The sequence below is a fragment of the Arachis ipaensis genome, chromosome B3, assembly GCF_059453495.1.
Source record: "Arachis ipaensis isolate K30076 ecotype BB chromosome B3, ASM5945349v1, whole genome shotgun sequence".
Taxonomy (NCBI): domain Eukaryota; kingdom Viridiplantae; phylum Streptophyta; class Magnoliopsida; order Fabales; family Fabaceae; genus Arachis; species Arachis ipaensis.
The window spans coordinates 142,602,158-142,624,825 of NC_142438.1; the positions used below are offsets into that span (position 1 = coordinate 142,602,158).

The window sequence follows — 22,668 nt, forward strand, 5'->3', positions numbered from 1 at the left end:
AAAAGATATTGCACTAATTGTAGTGTTTAATAAAAATAAAGATGTTTACAGTTAAATAATAAAAGTTTACTGCTTAGAAGGACTTGTAAAATTTACTTAAAAGATATCATAAAAGGGGAGTATTAGGTAAACAATGATTATTTTGAACATGAACAATTATCAATTAAATAAAAATATATTATATTTTAATTTAATACTACTAATTAAATTTAAGATTAATTTATTCTTTTTAATTTTATTAATTCAAATTGTTCACACATTGTTTAATTAAATTTAAGATTAATTTATTCTTTTTAACTTTATTAATTCACATTGTTCACTTGTTTAAAAATGTTGTTGGTTAAACTTTTTCATCACGAAAATATTAGGCTACAGTACAACATATTAATTTATGACTTCTTTTTTGGTTTTGGGGGGTTCTAAGATTAGACTGGAATTAAGTTGACTCCAAATGACTGACTCATGTTAGTTATGCAGCATAATTAGCATTTGGTCATGGTCTCATGGGAATCGAATTTTCTTATCAGTGGATGTTGAGAACCACTTCCATGCGCAGCAGTCAGCACTTGTGGTTGTGGAGGTGAGGTTGAAGTTACAATTTTAGTCGCTACTTTTGGAAAGATGCTTCTCCTGAAGGATTCATTTGATAAGCTTTGTTAATCGTTATTAGTAGTAGTATCTAATTTAACACCCAGATCAACATCTCGATAATCATTCGGAGGCACAGGTGCATAGAAATCAAAGCCCCCTCAACCTGCATTTGCTACGCTGTCAGCTCATGTATGAGAAATTGGACGTGAACTATTCAACACCCTCAAAATCATCGTCCAGCACCAAGAGTGCTAAAAATGCTTGAAATGAAAATACACCATTAACTCAACACTAAAAAGGAGAAAGTAGAAACACTTCACACCTGGATTGTAACAGAAACAATGTTACTCACTTTCACTCCTCACCTACTCTTGGCGCGTTCACCTTCCACCCATCACTCACTCTACTTCGCCGGAAGCTGCAACCTCTCCCGCTCCATCATTTCCTTGCGCTCCCGCCACCACTTCCCAATACTGCACCTCAACCCATCGCTGCCTTTCAAACCCAGCCACTTCACCTTCCTCGCCACCCGAGCAGATGCATTTAACCTCGCAGCCTACGATTCTGACGGAGCTCTCCCCAAACATGCTGCTGGCGCTGGCGGTTTTGATTTCGACGACTTCCTTTCTCTCATCGAATTCTCGTGCCTGCTTTCTTCTGCGTTCGCGTCGGTCTGTGTCGCCGTGGTTGCGGGTTTGAAGAAGGAGCTTTTGGCCGCGATTGGGAGTAAGGCTGCTGTCTGGGGAACCTTGGCGCTGGTTTTTGGAGTTTTGAGTGGCGCGTGGATCCGGAGACGGCAATGGAGGAGGGTTTGTAGGGAGACGGTGAAGGATGGGTTGGAGGTGAACCTGTTGCAGAGGATTGAGAAATTGGAGGAGGATTTTAGGAGCACCTCCGCCATTTCTAGGGTTTTGTCGAGGGAATTGGAGAAGTTGGCAATAAGGTTTCGCGTCACTAGGAAGACCTTGAAGGAGCCCATAACTGAGGTAATTGATTACTATCTATGGCTGCAAGACTGTGTTGTTGTGTAGTGTAGCTAAGCATTTGATTCTGGCTTCTAAAGGCGATGCAATGTGTTGATGTGTGGAAGTTGATCATTGAGCGGAAGTTTTGGTGTTAGGTTTATGTTGATGCTAAGTTGCTAACTTATTTACGAAGGAAAAAGGAAATTAGAGTAGTTCAAGTAGCCACTGGATAGAATCTAATAACTGCTAAGTCTTCTAATGCATTTTTTACTCATTTACAACTAACCACAAACAATCAAGATAGTTGCAATTCTGCTTTTGGAGGTACAAGGTAATATGGTGTGAGGTCGTTGGGTTATAAATTAACATGCCAGAGCCTGGATTATGATTTCTTGCCAAACATCGATAATATGGATTCATAACAAAATGACTACAAAAGCCTTGATTAGTAGCCCAGAGCCTGGTTTCATTGGAAAATAAGAAATGAATCCAATTGTGGTTCCATGGATCATTCTGTGATTTAATTCCTCAGGCCTAGTCAAAATCCAACTTAAACTGTTATTATCATTTCCTCATGTTCTTCTTTTGACATGGGTTCAGGTGTTTTACCTTGATTCTGTATCATCAACTTCCCTTGTTATTGCTCGTGTGTCAATTCTTCATTTCCAGTTTCTTTCTCCAACACACTCATCAACAAATCCATTATCCCTTTTTCTTGAATATGGCTCCTATTCAAAATTGAAAACTAATTATTCTGATTTCTGAATAACATTTCGATTTGACCACTTACCATTGACAAGGAATTAGACTCCCATTAAATGACATAATATAGATATGGCCTATGATAGGATGCAATGGTCATATTTAGGGGAAAAAGCTTTGTCGTAGTTTAGTTTGACACTTACTCATTGCAGTTAGCCAGGTCGGTCCTCATTGTTTTGTTTGCTTATAGCTATATGCAGACAATACTGAAAGTTCATTAACGCAATATAGATAAGTGAGTGCCTCATCGAAGTAGTTGTGTGGCTGTGCCTCAACCTACTAAAGGTGCTGGACACTTTTTCTGTCTCCCCTCGGTGCTGTTGAGGTAGATTTTGTAGAATTTTTTATGGAAATCATGTTGGGAAGATATCTAGTGGTTGTCACACAGCAGGAGGAACCAGGAACACCACAACCCAAGCAGGTACAAGACCAAACAGCACTTACAAGATTTACATAGTGTAGATAGCAGCCAAATAGGAGCATCCCATTACACAGGTGACAACACAGCCAAGCAAACCTCGTAGAAACACGGCCATTAAGGCCAACCTTAGCAAAAGAACAGGAGGAAATCCCATGCAAGAATGAGTAGTAGGGCCAAATCCAAGAAAAATGTGCTTAAGACATGCACATGCTAGTCTGTTTAACTTTCACAACACGCGTCAACACTGGAATTTGTTTAGCTTTAGTACTAATGAAAGTTCGTTGTAGACTTTTTTATATTAACTTATTGGTATTTAGTTTTATTCATGTTTTAGTTGAGATACCCTTGTCTAGACTGGGCGTCATTTACTTCTACTGAAAGTTTTCATATCCTTACTTGATCTATATGATATTGGATAAAATAGAAGTGCCCAAAGCCGGATAGATGTTAATCATACTTAATTGCGAGTGAAACTACATCTGCAAATGCTTTGTTATAGCAAATAGAGTATATTAACTGGTTTTTCAAGCATTAATAAACATTTTGAATGGTTGGCTGTGGTTTAACACACTGTACTGATTTAAAAATTTTGAAAACTTAATGCTTACTGAGATATGATATGTAATTAATTATATTTCATTTCTCGAAGACTGCAGTGCTGGCGCAGAAGAATTCTGAGGCTGCTAGAGCATTAGCGGTGCAATCAGACATTTTGGAGAAAGAGATGGTTGAAATTCAACAAGTTTTGCTAGCAATGCAGGTAATCATACCTCCTACGTTATTTAAACTCTGCAGAGAAAGCGGACACTATTTGGAATTTGACTGATGCATATTTATTAATAAGTAATCATACCTTAATTAAACACGTGCTAGCAATGCATATGTAACTGTCCCTTTTTCTGGTAACTGTATTCTACTTCTGTAGCTTTCATTTGCTTTACTGATTTCATTTTGATTCATTACCAGCATTATACGCATTAAAAAGCTGCTAAATATTCCGGTGCAAAGTGAAAGATCTTTTTATAATGATGTAACTTATTCTTCTCCTGGTAATGCTGAAAGTAGCCCAAACTCATATTTCAAATATAGCCACACACACACACACACATATATATATAAAATTAAATTTGTCTAGCCATGTCTTGGTTGATTAAAATTTTCTTGACCTCTTCACATTCCCAAGTATCCACGTAAATTTTTACCGGAATTTGACTTTTCTTGATTGTATCTATGTTTTTGTAGGAGCAACAACGAAGACAACTTGGTCTGATTCTTGCAATTGGTAAGACTGGTAAATTGCAGGAAAGCAAGCTGGAAACACGTGAAGAAAATGATACCTTAGAAACATCTAATTCAGTTGATGATGAGGTGAAACAGGAGGTCCACCCTATATGAAGCTTGGGTTAAACTGAGTAAAATCCTGATATTTTGGAGTTGCAAATCTTGGTGTAATATTCTTTGTAACACTATGCCACTGAATATAGTCAATGAAGACAAAAGTCACAAATATCCAACATTATATCAGCATATAGACAATGGTTACCCTTATTTGGAGAGCGCCTCAAATTAGCTGTGGATACATGTCAGAACAATTCACACAAGACAAACTAAGATGACAGAATATGCTGAACTCTGGTTCAATGTTAAAAGTTCAGGAACGTATCACTTGCCCTCTATGCTTGTGCATGTACTTTTGATTAAAGTTTGAAAGGTAAACATCATCAATTTCTTTCTACGTTCTCGTGTTGATGGTTACAAGTTACAAAGGAAATCGGCTTTCTTCTGTATATTAGATAATATTTTTTTCTTTTCTTTTCTTTATGGGTCATCAATTACGGATCGTATTCTAATAACCTTCATTATATGCATTGGTGAATATTGAAAAAGCTTATTGGTAAGAGAGATGTAGTCTTGCTAGGTGGAGTGGACGACTAAAATCCATTAAAGATTGTTATCCGAAAAATTGGGAAAAAGTATTCGTGTCTTGATAATCTTAAAACGAAAATCTGATTTATTTTAGAGGTATTTTTCATTTTAGTTTCTTATAAAATAGATTTTGAATCAACGTTCTTTTTGTAGGGACAATATCTAGGGTTGTGTTACCTTGACAAATATTTTTCAATGAAGAGTGTAACATAATATAGCTGTTACTTTGTATTATGTTACAAAGAGTGAATTATATTGTTTTTTTTATAATAGAAAAAAAAATAAAAGATATCATTTGTAAAGAAAAATATTTTTAAAGTGAAAAACTAATAAAATAACAAAATAAAGAGTTAAATTACTATTTTAAATTTTGTAATTTTTATCATATGTGAATCTGTTATTTTAATTTAAGGAGAATTAGATTATTATTCTTTTTATTTTATTAATTGTTCTACTTTAAAAGAGTTTGGTCTCATGTGTAATGCACTTCATCCTTAAATCGTTTTTTACTAATTAAAGAATGTTGTACTCCTTGTTAATTAATTAATTTTTTATTTATTATATTTTATATTAATAATTCAGATTGAGAATTTATAATTTAAAGTTTGAAATTTAACGTTTAAAGTTAAAGATATTTTATTTTTTAAATTACTTTTTTATACTTTTAATAGTAAATTAATTTTAAAAGATGTTGCACTCTTCATTAGCGTTCTCCGGTGTAAAATGCACACTTCTTTAAAAGATCTAGTTACAATATTCACCTTTTATTTGACTTTATTCTTCATCAACAAAAAAAATCCCTCAATATTTATGAGAAATAAAGTTTAGAGTTTATGGTCAATATTGGTTGAAAAAAATTATTTGCAATAAATATTATATGTAATATCATTGTGTCAAAGTTCTTTTTTTAAAATAAAAAAAAAAAGAGAGGAGAAAAAGTAAAATAATTGTCTTTATATTATGAAAAAACTATACAAAAAATAGTATAAATATTATTTCTATTTTTTTCTTTGATATGCAGACTCCAGTGAAATATGCTTTATATTATCATGGAAATTGTTTATTTTAAACGTTAAATCTTGTCTTGGCAACACCAAGTCACCAACACACGCCAAATTTAGAACTGTTTAGCACTTTCTCCCAAAGAACAAAGCAGCATTTGGTAGTGGTACATATACCCTCACATCTCTCGAGTTGTGGCCTGTTTGCAGAGAGCAGTTAAAAAGAGAATATTTTGGGTTTCAGCTCTATTTCATTTCATGGGGACATGGGAAATGGTAATAGCTCGAATCCACTATCCATCAATGTCAATGCTTTCTACACGCCTTGATTGAAGTTTGAATGGAGGCTCTCAAATCTCAACTCAGTCAATAATAGGTTAGATGTTTAAATTCAGTACATCACATTTTTGGCTACCCAGTACTTACATATTGCAGTTATTTCTTTTTCCTGTTTGTGGTCACAATCACCTACTATTATCAACACCAATAAATCCGGAATTGCATGTGAATGTGAACCCCAGTAGTACTTTTGTTCTTGTTAGTGATTAGTGATAAAAGAAAGATTTTGTGTTCCATGGACCATCAAGATTCTTACTATACTTTTGATCATTGAAAAATTCTTCTAAAATGAAATATATTTAATTTGTATGTACTGTTGGTATAGAAACCATTTAATACAAACACATAATATTGTTTATATAAATATTATAAAAAGTCAAATATTTGATTAAGTGACATCCTTACTCAAAATCTAACCAAAAGAAGTTAGTTAATATTAAACTATTAAGGATTTGGAAGGTACAAGAGAGGCAGCGTGACTATCCTTGTCGTTAGAGGCGATGCTAAATAATTGAATCCCCCATTGGAAAAATAAGAAGATGATGGAGTAAAGAAAGATATTATCTTACTTGTTTTGACGATGATGATGGTGATGATGATAAACACCTCAATAAGTGAGAGCAAAAGGGCAAGGTAAAGGTTGCAATAGCTGTAGAGAATAGAAATATTTACACATTTGCAGATACAACTTTTTGCTGCCATGAATGGGAAAAAAAGGTAAGCAAGTGTGGTCACTCACACTGTCACAATCGGTTTCTCGCTTCTCACTTCTCACTTCTCACCCTTCAGTGCTATGTCAATAATCCAATGGCAGCTTTGACTCGATTTCAAGGCTGGTGCCATCGCAGTTCGCAGGCATTAGGTGCAAGGAATCCCGAAACCTCGAAAAGGAAACTGAAACAAGAATAGTTACCACTGCTCCCTTTAATCCTATTTTCTGTGAAATACTTTCTTTATGTGTGCTATTTCAATTTTAGAAAGAGACCTCTTAGAAGGTAGAATCACAGCTTTCAACTACCACCTCCTCTCACTCTTTTTATTTTATCATTCCATTATTCTAAGTTGGAGAGTATCCGCTGAAATAGAGATTATATTTGACACGACTTACATTGTATTCTATCTTATAGTATAATGATAAAAATAAAGAAATAAATATGCAGTAACTTTATTTTGTAGCTTTAATCGTCATTTTGAAAAAGTTATGACAAACCAACTGATTTACATGATGATACAAATACTAATGATCTAATATGGGACCACTTCTGTAGTTCAATTTATGATAGGAGAGTAATAAATACATGTCAGCTTGTACTTGGTCATTCAATTTCTTTGTCTTATATGCAAACTTGAGACTTGAGAGCTGCGTGGTATTAAGTTTTTCAATGTTTTAGCCAACAAAATGATTCATTTTCCAAAATCCAAATTCAAGATTTCATGTTATTCAGTTCACAGTCACGAATCACACAACACATTTTGCAATTTGCATGAGCAGTGGTATCCATATAAGTAGGTATATGATCCATCAAAGGGAAACTACTGAATTGTTGTTAATGATTAAGTCAACTACAGTCAAACCTATGAAATCGCCAATCTGAAATAACTGAGACAAAAATTAGTAGCTACCACAATAAATGCCAATTTTAACTACCTCCTCCTTGGATCTTTTTACTCTTTAAATTCTAAACCAATTCACACACACACACAGAGGCCAGTTGTTATGGTTTTGGTAGAGAGAGCTAGTGATAAACGAGGGATCAAACTAGTAATAGAATGCTGGCAAAGAGGGGTCCTTGATACTGATGTGGATTCTCCCAATTTGCTTAACTCTCTTGAATCGTTCTTTTCACTTTTCTGCTACAATCTGCCACCACTCTGCAGTGCAGTGCAGTGCCCACTTCCTCTCTCCTCTCCTCACCCATAGTTACATTGCAGCTCTGCCAAAGCACCCTCCAATTTATGTACCTCTCTTCTCGTCTCTTTCTTCATGCTATACGCCATGACAACAAAAACAACATAAGAAAGTAGAGCATAAATAAATATAATTATAAGAGCCATCTACCAACTACCACACCCCAAAAAGCAATTAAATCTTAAACCATCTTCTTCTTCTTCTTCTTCTTCTTCTTCTTCTTCTTCTTCTTATCTATCTAATCTCTCTTTGGTTGGGTTGGTTCCCAAGTCACAACACAGTCGAGGAAGAACCTCAGTGGATCTCATTAGTTAAATTGCATTTAATTTTGCTGCATATTAATTAGTCTTTTCTTTTATTAGATGGGGGGAGTGACCCCAAGAGAGTGACATAGATATGCATTCATGGCTTCACTTAATTCATATCACTATTTCACACCAACCACCACCTTCACCTTCCTCTTTTTACTTCTGTTGCATCATATTTTAACTCCGGTTTCTTGTTACAATAAGCCACAACCACCACCAGTTTCTCACCGGGTACGTAGCCTCTTTATTCATTCAAGCTCTCACTCTCCATATATGTTGTTTATGTTGTTGTGTAACATGTTTTGATTTGCAGGAACTGTTATTTGAGGAGAAAAACAGGCTGGGTTCAATACCACCAAGCTGCCACAACAAGTGCAATGAGTGTCATCCATGCATGGCGGTTCAGGTTCCAACTTTACCTACCCACAACAACCAAGATCTTACCAAATCCAGAAAAAAGGGCTTGTTTAGTTCATCTCTTGAAGGTAACCGCAACAGTAACAGGTACTCCAATTACAAGCCACTGGGTTGGAAATGCCACTGTGGTAACCACTTCTTCAACCCTTAGAAAATTCATTCCTAATGAACATGGACAAGATTCATCACCAGTCTCACCCTTGATTAGTACTATTACCCGCCTCCTATTCTTCTTCTTTCTCCAGTGTTGCTTAATTAAATTATTGCAAAAAGATTGTATTTTTGCTTTTAGAAAAGAAAGGGCAGGGGTGGTATTGGTTAGGGTGACAGAAATGCGTCACTGGCGTCAGCATTGATTGTGTACATTGAAGTTTGATACAATTTGTACAGAGTTTGTTACAGAACTTTGTTCTGACTTGCTTCTTTATTTATGTTGCGTCTCAATTTTGAAGAAATCTCTTTTGCTGCTTTTTCATACATGTGGTGTGTTTGTTTCTTTATATTATTATTATTATTATTAAGTGGATTTCTCTTATAGTTATAATCACATGACGTTGCACAAGATTAATTGTTAATGTTGGCGTCTAAGAACACAACAGATCGACAATAAGGGAGGGGGATTAGATTGTGTGTCTTGTACTCTTGTCCATTGCAAAAAGATGTCTTTTCCCTGTTTGCGTTTTTATTTTATACATGTGAATCTGTCAAATCACCACTTTTTGCTTATCTTCTTGGAATTTACCTTTGGTTAACCTTTCTTGAAAACTCAATTTTTAATCTGCACCTTTAACATTTATCCTCTTACAATTGAATTTGCTCTGGTTTTTACTTTGATTTTATAATTTTTTTATATAAAAATTCAATTAGTACTCTTAAAATATATATTAGTTAAATCCTTTCTAGGATATTCAGATTTTAATTTTTATTTTAAATTTGAGTTAGTTGTCTGTTTAATGTTTATTTTTAGTTGCACAAATCACACAATTGTACACAACTGGAAATGAGGACTTGTTCAAACTTCAAAGCATTGCTGAAGTACACACTCATGGTCAAGTATTGGTCTTGTTTTGTTGTGGACAATAATTTTGGTGGTACCTAATCAACCCTAAGCAAGCCAAGTATGCATATTATTTTTTCGTTTATTGATTTAATGAGAAAACTTCGATTACACTTATTTTTTCTTTATTGTTTTTTTAAATAAAAAAGTTAGGAGGGTTGGACACCAATTAACCTATCAATACTAAAATATGTTTCTAGATTTAATTAATACTAGTATTTTACCTGTAATAACATTACAAGAATATAAATTTTTTAAAATTTCGTTGGTTTTGTTCTAATATTATAAATTATGGCACAAAAAAATTTATATAATTAAACTATTTTTACAAATAGGTCGTAGGAGACCAAAATCACCGTCAACTAAGAAGACCTGAGTCTATGTAAATAAAAAGATCTAATAATAAGATTTTTAGTTATTATTTTCATATGAAAAAGTTTAATTTTTTACTAATAATTAATTTTAATATTCGTTATCTAAAATTTGAAAGAATTTAACGTGTATACTTTTATATTTGATTAGGTGTTAAGTCTAGTTTACAAATAGAAATAATTAATTTTTATGCTTGCAATTTAAAAATAATATATTTCTCTTTATGTATATAAAAATATAATTAGATGTTAGTATAAAAAAATTTATATTGATAGTTATATAATGAACTCAAAAATATCTTTTAAAATATAATAATTGAATCTTGATTCTAACTTTTAATCACAATATTAGTATTCTTTTAAAATTATATGTAATAAATATTTGAAGGAAGATAAATGAAAATATAGATTAAAAAGATAAATGATAAAAATTTAAAATTAAATAAAAATATGTATATAATAATATTTTTTGTTTGAATTATATTATGTTGTTATTTTTTTTTTTAGAACAGAATGGTAGAGAAAAATAGAGAATAAGAGAAAAGAGAGAGAAAGATAAAGAAAAAGAATAAGAGAGGGAGTTTGTTAATTTTGGTTAAAAAATTTATTTTAATTGTAATGAAAAAATATTTGGTGACACATTTTGATTTGTCAAATTACTAATATAAAATATAAATTATAAATTATATATAGAGTGGGAAGGATAGAAAAAAAAAAGAAAGAGATGTGAATAAGAAAATGTAAGAAGGGATTTTACTAATTTTAGAAGAAAATATGTCATATGATATATTTTAGTTATTAAATTAGTTAGTAATATATAAATATAATATAAAATATAATTATATTTAAATTTAAATTTTAATTTAATTTAAATACAATTAGAGAATGTTATGCTATATATTTTAATTATCTAATTTATAATTAGTCATTAATAATGATATATAAAAAAATAGAAGAGATAAATAAAAAAAATAATTTAAAAAAATTTAATTTTAATTATAATAAAAAATAATACATAACACATTTTAATTATAAAATTAATAATATATAATAAATTTATAAAAATATTATAAATTGCCTACTCAAAATATCCTCACAATGCAGGAGTAGCTCGTTTGTACTCCTACTATGAGCTATTTATTAAAGAATCTAATAAAGTTTGCCGAAGTTAGGAATGCAATGCGATTGCATTTCAAGATTGAAGTTGATTTAGGAGAACTCAGAGCTTCAGACTTTGTTAAACTAGTGGCATTAAATATATGTCATTGTGGATGTGTTTAGGGTGACGGTGGATCGGATCGAATATAATTAAAATTTTGATTTGATTCATATTAAAATTATTAAATTAAATCGAATTTAATATTTATAATTTTTTAGTTTGAATCTGATTTACACATTTATAAATTAGAAAAATATTGAATATATTTATAAAATATAAAAATATTTTGAAAAATCTATTTTTATTAAAAAATATAATAATTTTTTATTTTTTTAAAAATATATTTATTTTTAAAATATTAATAAATATATTTTTTTAAAATAATAAAAAATATAATATATATAATAATTATTAGTTAAAATAAAATATAAAAAATATTTATTTATTTATTTTTGTGGAACTGTAGATCTACCGATATGCATATCAAATATACAAATACTTACATAAAATCTACAATTTAATTTTATTACTATACAAATTATATAAACACTACAAATATGCGAATCAGATCCGATCTATAAACACCACTACATGTCTTATCATAATCCATCCAAAGTATCAATCAACAGTGTCATTAAAAACTTTATTATAAATAACCCATTATAATAATGAGATAATAGGCCAAATACATAATTAATGTGGAAATTACATCAGAACTTAATCCTTTCGCCACCAACTTCCCTCTATTAAAGACGTCAAAATAGGGGGTTCTAAACATGGCCCAACCCATTAGCCCTTGAAATGGGGGTACGGTGTTTACATCCTTTTATTGCTCTTTACTTATTTTGGTCTACTTTTTATTGCTCTCTTGAAACCCAGTGTTTGTATTCTCCAATCTACCGAGCAATCGCATAATCGCATGTGATACGCTTATGCATTTCAATGAAAAAATCCATTGGCAGGAGAAAAAAGAAAAAAGAATCAAAATATTCCACCAAATCTATATACTTTCTTCACTACAGAAAATCGTATATTTAAATTAAAATTTTCCATCAGTTGAAAGTTTTCAGTATTTTGTTGATGGTCAACATTTTGTTTGGTAGACTGGCCCATAGGCTAACTCTAGCATGTACCGATGAGCTGGGCTAAACTTCAGTGGCTCATTTAACACCACCAACACACTCAATCACCTCACATGAACTGAAATGAAATATTAAAAAATTAAAATAAAAAATATGATAGAAATATAGAATGAAAGGAGTAATTTAATTTATAGTTTACACCTACTCTACAAATTAGGCATGGAGGATGAATTGAAAACATTGGCCCCATCTTTGTAAGTATGAGTATGGTAATATCTAGAAGCACTATGATGAGTAGCAGAAAAGTTTATAGTCTTGGGAGAAATGGAATTCTTTCTTCTCTTCTGTCGGCAACAATAGCATTCGTTTAATTACAGCTATTATTATGGTGCTGATAGAAAATGAATTGGATGGTCGAAGCTTTTGTAAATTTGTTTATAAAAATAGAAAGGCTATCTGGCACCCGTCACATTATAAAATCGTCATTCTTATGCGATTTAGCTAATTAAATTAAAGGGTAAAGTATATTTTTTGTCCCTGAAGTTTGACAAAAATTTCAAAAATACTTCTAAGTTTTATTTTGTTTCAATTTTGTCTCAAAAGTTTTCGATTTGCATCAAATATACCCCTGACGGCTAATTTTTCAAAAAAATTAAGATCAATTCAACAACAATTTCATAAGAATAACCCTCAACACAAGCAAATTAAGCATAAACTTTATGTATTATTGTTAGATTGGTCTTAAATTTTTTGAAAATTTAGCCATCGAAGGTATATTTGATGCAAATCGAAAATTTTTAGGACAAAATTGAAACAAAATAAAACTTAGGGGTATTTTTAAAACTTTTATCAAACTTCAGGGACAAAAAATATACTTTACCCTAAATTAAATTAATTTGTAAAAGGGAGGATTCGCTAATTTCTTTTATATGGATGAAAATAATGTATTATGCATTGTTATTAAAAGGTTTAATTATTCGGTTGACTCTTATATTTTTTTAATAAAATTTTTATATTATTTTTAATTTTATAATTAAATTATTTTTAAAATTTAATTAAATTTTTAATTATAAATATTTTTAATTTATAAAAAATATTTATTTAATTTTAATTTTTTATATCAAAAAAATTTAATTATAAAATTAAAAATAATATAAGAATTTAATTAAAAAAATAGAGATTTAATTGTAAATTTAGTAAAATTATAAAAATTAATAAAATAAATAATCTTTATTAAAATAATTAGTATTTTTTTAATATGAAATTTTTTTAATTATTATTAAGTAAATCAAACGATCAGAGAGAAGATAAATATAAAATCAGAAAATCCAATTTTATTAGTTAAGTTTTTTTGGAACACCACCTAAATTAGTAGATTCGATTTTTTTTTAATTAATCAATATAATTTGGGGGGTACAATGTCAAGTGCATCATCATCTTGTCATACACATACACCTAGACAATATTAAAAATAATAAGAGGATTCACAAAGTACACTTTGTGATAAAGCTTTTATTTTTCCATATATGGTAGCTAACAAACTTTTCATTATTTATTTCAATATTAAGTCCGAAGATTCTTACTCTCGGACATGTATATTAATTCGACAAATTATTTTAAGAGTATATTAAAATTAATCATTAAAATTATAAAATATATATTAAAAATAAATTAATATATATATAAATACTAATTTTAATTATTAATTTTAATATAAAAATAATATTTTTTTCAATTAACATTTATTTAATTAACTTGGTCATCAAATAAAAATCAAAAACAAAATACATGCCTAAAAATGTTTTGTTATTAGAGTTGTCGTCTGCTCTGCTATGTTAGAATTAGGAAAAATTTTAATTATAAATTTTCTTTATTTTTGTGAATGTCTTTGGTTGAACAATGACAGTATCTACTATCTTTCAGAGGCGCGATACGCGTACAATTGAAGAAGAAGAGAATGAGGTATTGAAATTTGAGGATGAGGATATTCAGGAGAGTATTGAGAAGTGTAATAGGAGTTTGATTGGAAGGTCATTGGCGGACCAAAAATTTAGTTCTGAAACGTTGGAAGCAGCACTATATGCAATATGGAGGCAATCAGAGGGCTTTCAGGTGATGGACCATGGGGTAAATTTATTCCAATTCTTTTTTAGCAGCGAAGTGGATATGTTTTGGATGAAAAAAAGAGGACCGTGGTTGTTTAAGAACTATATTTTGCATCTCAAATGTTGGAGAGAAGATAATCCGATTGATGAGAAAGAATTTTCTTGCGTTCCAATATGGATCCAACTATGGGGTTTACCGAAAAAATATAAAAGTAAAGAACTCGGCCGGAGGATTGAAAGATCGCTAGGGCGAGTTTTGGATGCGGATCTGTTTGTGATGAGGGGAAAGGAAGATCGTATAATTAAGGTTCTAGTGTAGCTTGATGTTACCAAACTTTTGCGTAGAATTATGAAGATTTCAGGCAATAATAACCAGATTCTGGAAGTGCAACTCAAATACGAAAAAATTGACAATTTTTGTCACTATTATAGAGAAATTAGAGCTTGCAATGGTTATTTATAAGATTCCGTGGAAGAAAAACTAAAAGAGGAATGATGGGGGATGTGGATCAGAACGAATCAATTTGGTCGAAGTGTTGAAGAGGACAAGGAGAATAACAACACAAATCATAATTTCAGCACCGACACACAAGATCCTAGATACAAAAAACTAACTCTGGTATGCCTCATTCGAGGTTTTTCCAATCTCTCAGTAAATAATAGGAGCTCGCAAGCTAGGCCAGAAGAAAAAGAAGTTCAAAGTATTAATAAGGCACTAAGTGACTTCGGAAAAACAAAATCTAAAGCTAGAGGAGTTTTGGAAAAAATATGAAAGGGAAAAAAGGAAGGAACAAATCAATCCTATCATAATAAATTAGTTGACACCTTTTTAATTGGGGTGTGTGAGGGGACAAAGAGAGTTTTGGAGAGGAAGAAGCTGAATTTAAAGAAATTGGCTAGAAGAGAGCAGAACCACAAATCTGTGACGGGTGCTAAAAGAATTATAACAGAGGTGAAAGAAAATTCAGCAACCAAAAAGTGGTATTTGAAGGACGGTGAGACAGTTACAATGGGAGAGGGTGCCACCTAAAATTGGACATCCAAGGAGGTATGAAGATGTTGTTGTGGAACTGTCAGAGTTTAGAAAAATTCCTGACGGTTCACAACATACAAGGGATTAATAAATCTCATTCTCCCGAGGTGTTGTTCTTGTGCGAAAGTAAAAACAGTACCTTGAATGTGGAGAGAGTTCTAAAGAGAGTCAGATTTAATTCAGTTTGGAGGTTTAGCATTAGCATGGAAGGAGGGAGTAAGTATTCAGGTCTTAAACCGGGAGAATTTTTTGATTCACTTTGAACTAGAGATTCAGCGAAGTAACTTGAGGTGGGAGGTTTTGGCAGTCTATTTGCACACGGATAAAACTATTAGGGAGGAACAATACTCAAAGTTATTACAATTGATTGAGAATGGTGGAAACCAGATTATACTTATGGGAGACTTTAACGCTATTAAAGCTCATCATGAGAAGGAATTGGACAGACCTAAATTGGCATCATCTATAAGAAATTTTAGTGACTTTATTAATGCGAGAGGGTTGGTGGATTTGGGTTACGAAGGTGATAAGTTCACATGGTCAAATAGGTAATTTGGTGGCAATTTTATCAAAAAAAGGTTGGATAGAGTGCTGGTGTCAATGCGATGGAGGGCAGAATTTTCAAATGGCTATGTTAAGCACCTAGATGACATGGGTTCGGATCACAAGCCACTCCTTATTGATTCCGATAGGGAGGTGAGGAGAACGAAGAGGAGATTCCGATTTCAAGAGAGATGGTGTGAGAATAAAGAGGTGGTGGAATTAATTAAGCATACTTGGGCGCTAGACATGAGAGGTTCACCTATGTTTAGACTGGCTGGGAAGCTCAAGGCAACTAGACATTGCATAGTGGAGTGATAGCAAAATTCTTCTTCTAACTCCAAAAAGAAAATTCAGGAAATTAAGAAAAAAATAATAGGGGAGGCAGTTAAGGACAATCCAGCTAATGGAGCAGCTATCAAGGTATGGGAGACTGAATTAAAAGATTCACTTGAGTTAGAAGAACGATATTGGAAGGAAAAATCTCGAGTCCAGTGGCTGAAATGGGGAGATCGCAATACAAAATTTTTTCTATCCAAATTTTACATTAGGAGTAGAAGAAATAAGGTGCAAGAGTTAGAAGATGCATAAGAGAATGTAGCCACCAACGCTGAAGGCATTGCATCAACAGCCCAACGATACTTTGAAGAGTTCTTTACATCAAGTAATCCAAGAGACCCATCAACTGAAATTGAGGGTATCCCAACAAAAATCAATGTTGCCACCAACCGTGCACTAATTAGACTGATCATAGAAAAAAAGTGAAAGCTGCTATTTTTTCTATAAATGCTTTTTCGGCCTCGGGAGAAGATGGACTCACTGTTAAATTCTTTCAATTTTTCTGAAAAACGATTAAAGGAGATATTTTTCAGGCGGCTAGAAGTTTTTTCTCGGGAGGTAAAATCCTAAAATCTTTTAATCACACTCATATTTTCCTTATTCCGAAGGATCCGAATGCAAAATCCATGAAACAGATCAGACCTATATGCTTGAGTAGTGTTTTTTATAAAGTCTTATCAAAGATTGTAGTGCACAGGCTTCAATTTGTGATGAATAGACTCATAAATGACATACAGAGTGCTTTTATTAAGGGGCGGTTGATTAGTGATAACGTGTTAATTGCTTATGAATTTATGCATTTTTAAAAAATAAGAGATACAATGATTATGAATTAGCTCTAAAACTAAACATGAGTAAGGCATATGACAGGGTGGTGTGGAGTTTCGTTTAGGAGGTTATGAGGAAGTTGGGTTTTTACAGGAGATGGATGGAATAGATTCAGGAACTGGTGATGACGGTTTCATACTCTGTTACTGTGGATAGTCAGCCTCATGGTTTTTTTTAAGCCATGTAGAGGGTTGCGTCAAGGCGACCCTCTTTTCCCTATCTATTTTTATTTTGCGCAGAGGAATTATCCCATCTGCTCCATAAAGGAGAATAGAGACTGGAGATTACAGGATTGAGACTTAATCAAAGGTGTCTTAAAGTCAGCCATACATTTTTCGCATATGACTCAATTTTAGCAAAGCTACAGAGGACGAGTGTCAAAATCTGCTTCGGATCCTACATGTTTATGAAGATATTAGCGATCAAGCAATGAATTTGGATAAATCTTCAGTGTTTTTCAGCAGAAATATCCTTGTGGGTATTCGTGATTATCTATCTCACATCTTACATGTCTCTCACATAGAAAACCAGAACAAGTATATTGGGCTACTAGCGGTTATTCAGAGATCTAAGAGAACTACATTTTTGTATATCAAAGATAAAGTGACACATAAACTGCAGCACTGGAAGAGGGCTTTGTTATCCTCAAGCAGCTGAGAAGTACTAATAAAGATGGTTGCAATGGCAGTTCCAATCTATACTCTGAGTTGTTTTAAACTACCAAAGACGCTGGTTGATAAAATTCAAAAGCTCATGCTCCAATTTTGGTGGGGACAGCGAGACTCGGAAAGAAGGATGCACTGGATAGGATGGAAAATTTCTTATAGACCTAAATCTCAAGGATGCACTACCAGACAGAACATGGAGCCAGACACTAATTCGTGAGGCATTCAGTCCAACAATTGCAAATGCTATTCTAAATTCAACAATTCACCAGGAGGAGGATAGAATTACCTGGATAAAGAAAAAATTTGGGACATATATAGTAACTTCTGGTTATGGTGTGGTCTTTCAATTTTTTCACCCTCCAACATATTTTCTTCCAGAACACTGCAGAAAAAAAGAATTATCGACAGTCATTTAGAATCTCAGATGTCAACCGAAGATTAAAAACTTTATGTGAAAGGTGATGCATGAGGGTTTATCTGTGAAACAAAAATTGGGACAAAGAATTTAAATAATGGTACCGATTTATCCAAGATGCCACAACGAAAAAAATCAATCTTCCATTGTTTTTGGGCTTGTCCCGACGCAGTTGAAACTTGGCATGTATGCAACCTTCCTTTTCCATCTCACACGGATCTTTCATGGTAGTGGTGACTGAAATTACTTGAATGGTTCAGTGATGCTAACAAGAAGAAGAAAAGGAACTCAGCAGCTATTATAACTTAGTTGAATTGAAAAGTTAGGAATGCATTTGTTTTTGAAGGGAAACGGAAGTCCCCTCCTAATTGCAAAAGAAGCTCAGGGGGTATTTCTTGAACCTCAAGACTTTTACTCTTCTTCTTGTAAGCTGTTTTGTTTTTTGATGGAACGTTTTTAATACTATTCTTTATTTGGTATCCAAATATACATGATAAATTTATTTTTAGAGAAATAAAATGACATTACCTTTGATGAAAAAAAAAAAAAAAAGACCAACTTGGTCATATAAGGTGGATGACTGATTGTGAGTTTGTGACCGACAATGATGTTGAAAAGAGAACCACTCAATCATTATGGATATGGAAAATATAATTCCATGGCATAAAAGTCAACAAAATAGAAGAAGGCTTAAGTCAAAGTCTTCCACAAACCGTGTTAAATATTATTTATTGGAAGGGGAAACATTCAACACAAGTATTTGTAACTGTGATCGGATCTGCGTTACATTCATCATTATCACCATCCAGTCATTCATAGGAACCTTCTTGTAATTACTTCTTGTTAGTGTTTGAAACTCAGAAAAGAAGAAATGGAGAGTGAAAGCAAGCAAGTGATGAAGAAGCAGAGGAAGAAGCAGCTTGAGGTCTTGGATATCCTAAAGGAAGCACTAACTATCCATGTCAAGAACACCAATTTCATTATCTTTGCCTTTCTTACTTCTCTCCCTTTACTCTTTCTCATGCTTCACTTTGAAACTTTGTTCCAGCAAACTCTAGTTGACACCCCACGAATCGTTAAGCATATACTTCTACAATTCAACAATAGATTATACGGCGGTTTTAATTATGGGCATGTAATAATATTAACAGACGACGATGGAACAATACATTTAGACCAAGATTACACGGTTACAAATTTCAGTAGTAAAGATTATTTGCCTAACTTGATTCAACTTGTATTCATGTATTTGGTGCCTCTACATGTTCTTGAACTTGGTTCTGCTGCTCTAACTGTGTACGTGTCATCAAAGCTGAAATCAGAAGACGAGAGACCGAGTCTCAAGCAAATGTTTCTGGAATCCTTTGATGCATCAACAATGAAAGGCACATTTATAACTTCTTTGTATTTGCTTTCCATGTCCAGTGGAATTCTTCTTGCAGCGGCATGGACAGTGAGTAACTCTTATATTCTCTACATGACTTTTGGGTGCTACATTGTTTTTGCATTGATTTGCTTTGCAGCACTTACAAAGCTTTTGATGGTGTATCTGGAATGGAGTGCTATTTGGAATATGAGTATTGTGATATCGGTAATGGATGGTATCCATGGAGCCGGGGCGTTACGCGTTTCGTTCTTCCTAAGCAGTGGTAATCAAAAGAGAGGACTCTATTTGATGCTTGTTTTCTTTGCTTTAGGGGTTTGTTTTAGGTTGCCATGTATTTTCCTTGGTTGCTATAAAGGAGGGAGTGGGATATTTGTGCAAGTTGGGTTGTTCTTTTTGGTAAATACTCTCAAATGGGTGTCTTGTATGATTTACTTCTCTGATTGCAAGGAGAGGAAGTTAGAGAAGAAGATTGATGATGTAGAAGTGGGTAAAGATCTTCAAAGTGGCTCATAAAGAATGGAATTAATAGTGGTACACAAATGTTTTGATTTTTTAACTTTTAATGTGTAAAGAATTGAGATCATGTACAATACATGTCATCTTCATACTTCCAATCTTCCATGTACCAGAGAGAATAAAGGATTATGTTTTATGAATAATGATATTTTCAATTTTGTTCCAATTTGTGACCAATGAGTAAAGCATGTACTAACTTTATAGCAAAACTATTGGAGTTACTTTAAGTTATTAAGTCCCCTAAAATTATAGAATCTTTGTTATACATTTAAGTATTTTTATTAATTAAGTTTGATTAAATTGGTTTAAATTTAACAAAGATTACTTATAAATATACGAGTAAAATCACATTTTTTTTTTCTTTACATGAAAAATATCACCGAAAACTTTTAATCGTAACACAAAAATTTTTTAATAAAATATATTTTTTTAATTTTAACATAGAAATTTGTAAAGTTCTAGACTTGATGTTGCAGCCTACAGTTGCTATTTTTCTTTTTTTCTATTATTTGTTTTTTTTTTACAAAATTTCTGTATTTTTATTCATAAAGTTACATATTTTTTTAAAAATTATTTTGTGTTTATTATAAAAAAGAATAAAATAAAAAATTATATAATTCTTTTTTTATTTTTTTGATCTTTTTTTTTTATTTTTATTCCTCTTAGAGGATAAAATAATAAAAATTATATGAGTTTGAAAAAAAAAAACTATGAAAACAAGAAAAAAGAAGAGGAAGAGTTATTTGAGAAAAATATAAAACAGAAAAATAGTATCAAAATTTCTTAATTATGACATAAGAGTTTTTTAATTTTGACATTGAAATTTCTTAAACATGACACATAAAACAGAATACTGCGGGTTTTTTTTTTTTTGAAAAAAGAAGAAGACGACAATGACAATGAAAAAGAATTGTGCGAAAGAAGAAGAAGAATAATGATGATGGTGATGATGATGATAACGAAAGAGGAAGAGGAGGTGATAATAATGATGATCACCATGATGATGATAGTAGAAGAAGATGATGATGGTAATGATGATAATAAAGGTGGAAGAATAGGAGGTGATAATGATGATCATAATCATGATGATGACGACAATGAAGGAAAAGGAGAAGAAATAAGAGGAAGAAGAACCTCGAGAGAAAAAAAACTTAAGTAAATTTGACTTGGTGGACTTAGTTAAAAAAAAGACTTGTATGCCTAGTATTTTTGAATGAGCAATACTACATAACTAGAAAATATTATCTATCATTTTTAGCCAGCACTTGACCGGCTACAATTTGCACTCATATTTATATGATTTTGCATACAAGAAACATATAATTTGTACTTATATTTACTAGATTTTGCACAAATGAATCAATATAATTTGCACCTATATTTTTCAAATTTTGCACACATAAATTAGTAAAATTTATTTCTTAAAGATAATTTAATATTTGTACTGGTCAAATAGTAGCAAAAATAATAAAAATTGGTGGCCCTTATAGTTGTTTTTTTAAATAAATAAAAAATATTTTATTTACCAAAATATACAATTTGTAGCATTTTTACCAAAATAAAATTGCACGTATTTTGTTTATACTGTAAACAAGATAAGACACAAAACGAAGTGGTCGTATCACATTTGGACACGTAGTGTGTAACGGCCTTCTGTAAACGAGAAAAGAGAGAAAGCAGCCTATATATAGAATTCGTTTATAGTGTCCTTTGGATAAATATTTCATCAATTTCTTCAACTTTTCTCCAACTTCTACCCTTTTCTAATCATATTATCGAATTACTCGAAAATTATTACGCGCGCAGGTGCACATGATGCGGACATCAACCGACTGAACGCGAAATGACATATTGTTCCGGGACAATAACTCTACAGTGTTTGTAGCAACCTCGACACCTTATTGTATGACTCTTTCCAATCACCGTATATCTGCGGAATTGTCTTTTGTTTCACCATCCAGACCTTTCTGTACGAGGGTTTGAAGTGATAGATTTGTCTAACTACACCTTGTAGAACAGAGATACTAACGGATGGAATGGACTGTATTAATGGCAGAATGACACTGCAGATGAGGCTATTGTTTGACTGTCGATAGTCTTGAGACATGGTGGGTGCTAAACACGTGTGCGCTCTTCTAACCCTACACACCTCTCTAATGAAATAACACATATATAGTTGGCATTTATATCAAATATAACAATGATAAATGAGAAAATATACCACATTTAAACTTGACCTCACCAATATCTGAGATTCTGTCGGAGGGAAACATGGAGACTCTAAGGGCATCCTACTGCATATTGCCGGAAATGGATATGGTACTTTAATCGGTCCAACTCCACAACTCGGTACTCAGCACTTATGCGAATGCTGTAATTCTTCACACCTTGTATTATTGCATCTCTGCTCTTGAACTTGTGACCAATTCAAAACTCCATACTACTGTCTAAGTTGTAATCGTCTTCACCCGAGTTAGAAAATGAAGTTTTTTTGTGCATCGCGTTCAAATCCAATGTATGATAGTCACT

The 22,668-nt window shown here is 32.2% G+C and overlaps 3 protein-coding genes and 1 long non-coding RNA gene across 4 annotated transcripts; 3 read left to right on the plus strand and 1 right to left on the minus strand.

Annotated features, from left to right (window-relative positions):
• Nucleotides 1-411: 411 nt before the first annotated feature.
• Nucleotides 412-4,526, plus strand: LOC107631679 (uncharacterized). The gene is made up of 3 exons (XM_016335200.3): nucleotides 412-1,577; nucleotides 3,389-3,499; nucleotides 3,982-4,526. Exons 1-3 carry the CDS (start codon nucleotides 933-935, stop codon nucleotides 4,132-4,134), a joined length of 909 nt encoding a protein of 302 aa, XP_016190686.1. The 5' UTR covers nucleotides 412-932; the 3' UTR covers nucleotides 4,135-4,526.
• Nucleotides 4,527-5,483: 957 nt separating this feature from the next.
• On the plus strand, nucleotides 5,484-9,071 carry LOC148572657 (EPIDERMAL PATTERNING FACTOR-like protein). The gene is made up of 2 exons (XM_088507876.1): nucleotides 5,484-8,453; nucleotides 8,536-9,071. The coding sequence occupies exons 1-2, from the start codon at nucleotides 8,319-8,321 to the stop codon at nucleotides 8,788-8,790; spliced, it is 390 nt and encodes a 129-aa protein (XP_088364002.1). The 5' UTR covers nucleotides 5,484-8,318; the 3' UTR covers nucleotides 8,791-9,071.
• A 3,223-nt stretch (nucleotides 9,072-12,294) lies between these two features.
• Nucleotides 12,295-18,474, minus strand: LOC148572658 (uncharacterized). The gene is made up of 3 exons (XR_015907164.1): nucleotides 18,341-18,474; nucleotides 18,108-18,203; nucleotides 12,295-12,426 (listed from the first exon to the last, which is right to left on the minus strand). It is a non-coding gene; the product is annotated as an uncharacterized LOC148572658 (long non-coding RNA).
• A 105-nt stretch (nucleotides 18,475-18,579) lies between these two features.
• Nucleotides 18,580-20,308, plus strand: LOC107631677 (uncharacterized). The gene has a single exon (XM_016335198.3). The coding sequence runs from the start codon at nucleotides 19,108-19,110 to the stop codon at nucleotides 20,134-20,136; it is 1,029 nt and encodes a 342-aa protein (XP_016190684.1). The 5' UTR covers nucleotides 18,580-19,107; the 3' UTR covers nucleotides 20,137-20,308.
• The last annotated feature ends 2,360 nt before the right edge of the window (nucleotides 20,309-22,668 follow it).

Bases quoted from the DNA above. Each gene is read 5' to 3' on its own strand.
- LOC107631677 (XM_016335198.3), top strand. From the start codon at position 19,108: ATGGAGAGTGAAAGCAAGCAAGTGATGAAGAAGCAGAGGAAGAAGCAG.
- LOC107631679 (XM_016335200.3), top strand. From the start codon at position 933: ATGTTACTCACTTTCACTCCTCACCTACTCTTGGCGCGTTCACCTTCC. The intron at 1,578-3,388 runs GTAATTGATTAC...CATTTCTCGAAG, and splicing joins TGAAGGAGCCCATAACTGAG to ACTGCAGTGCTGGCGCAGAA. The intron at 3,500-3,981 runs GTAATCATACCT...ATGTTTTTGTAG, and splicing joins AAGTTTTGCTAGCAATGCAG to GAGCAACAACGAAGACAACT.
- LOC148572657 (XM_088507876.1), top strand. From the start codon at position 8,319: ATGGCTTCACTTAATTCATATCACTATTTCACACCAACCACCACCTTC. The intron at 8,454-8,535 runs GTACGTAGCCTC...TTTGATTTGCAG, and splicing joins CACCACCAGTTTCTCACCGG to GAACTGTTATTTGAGGAGAA.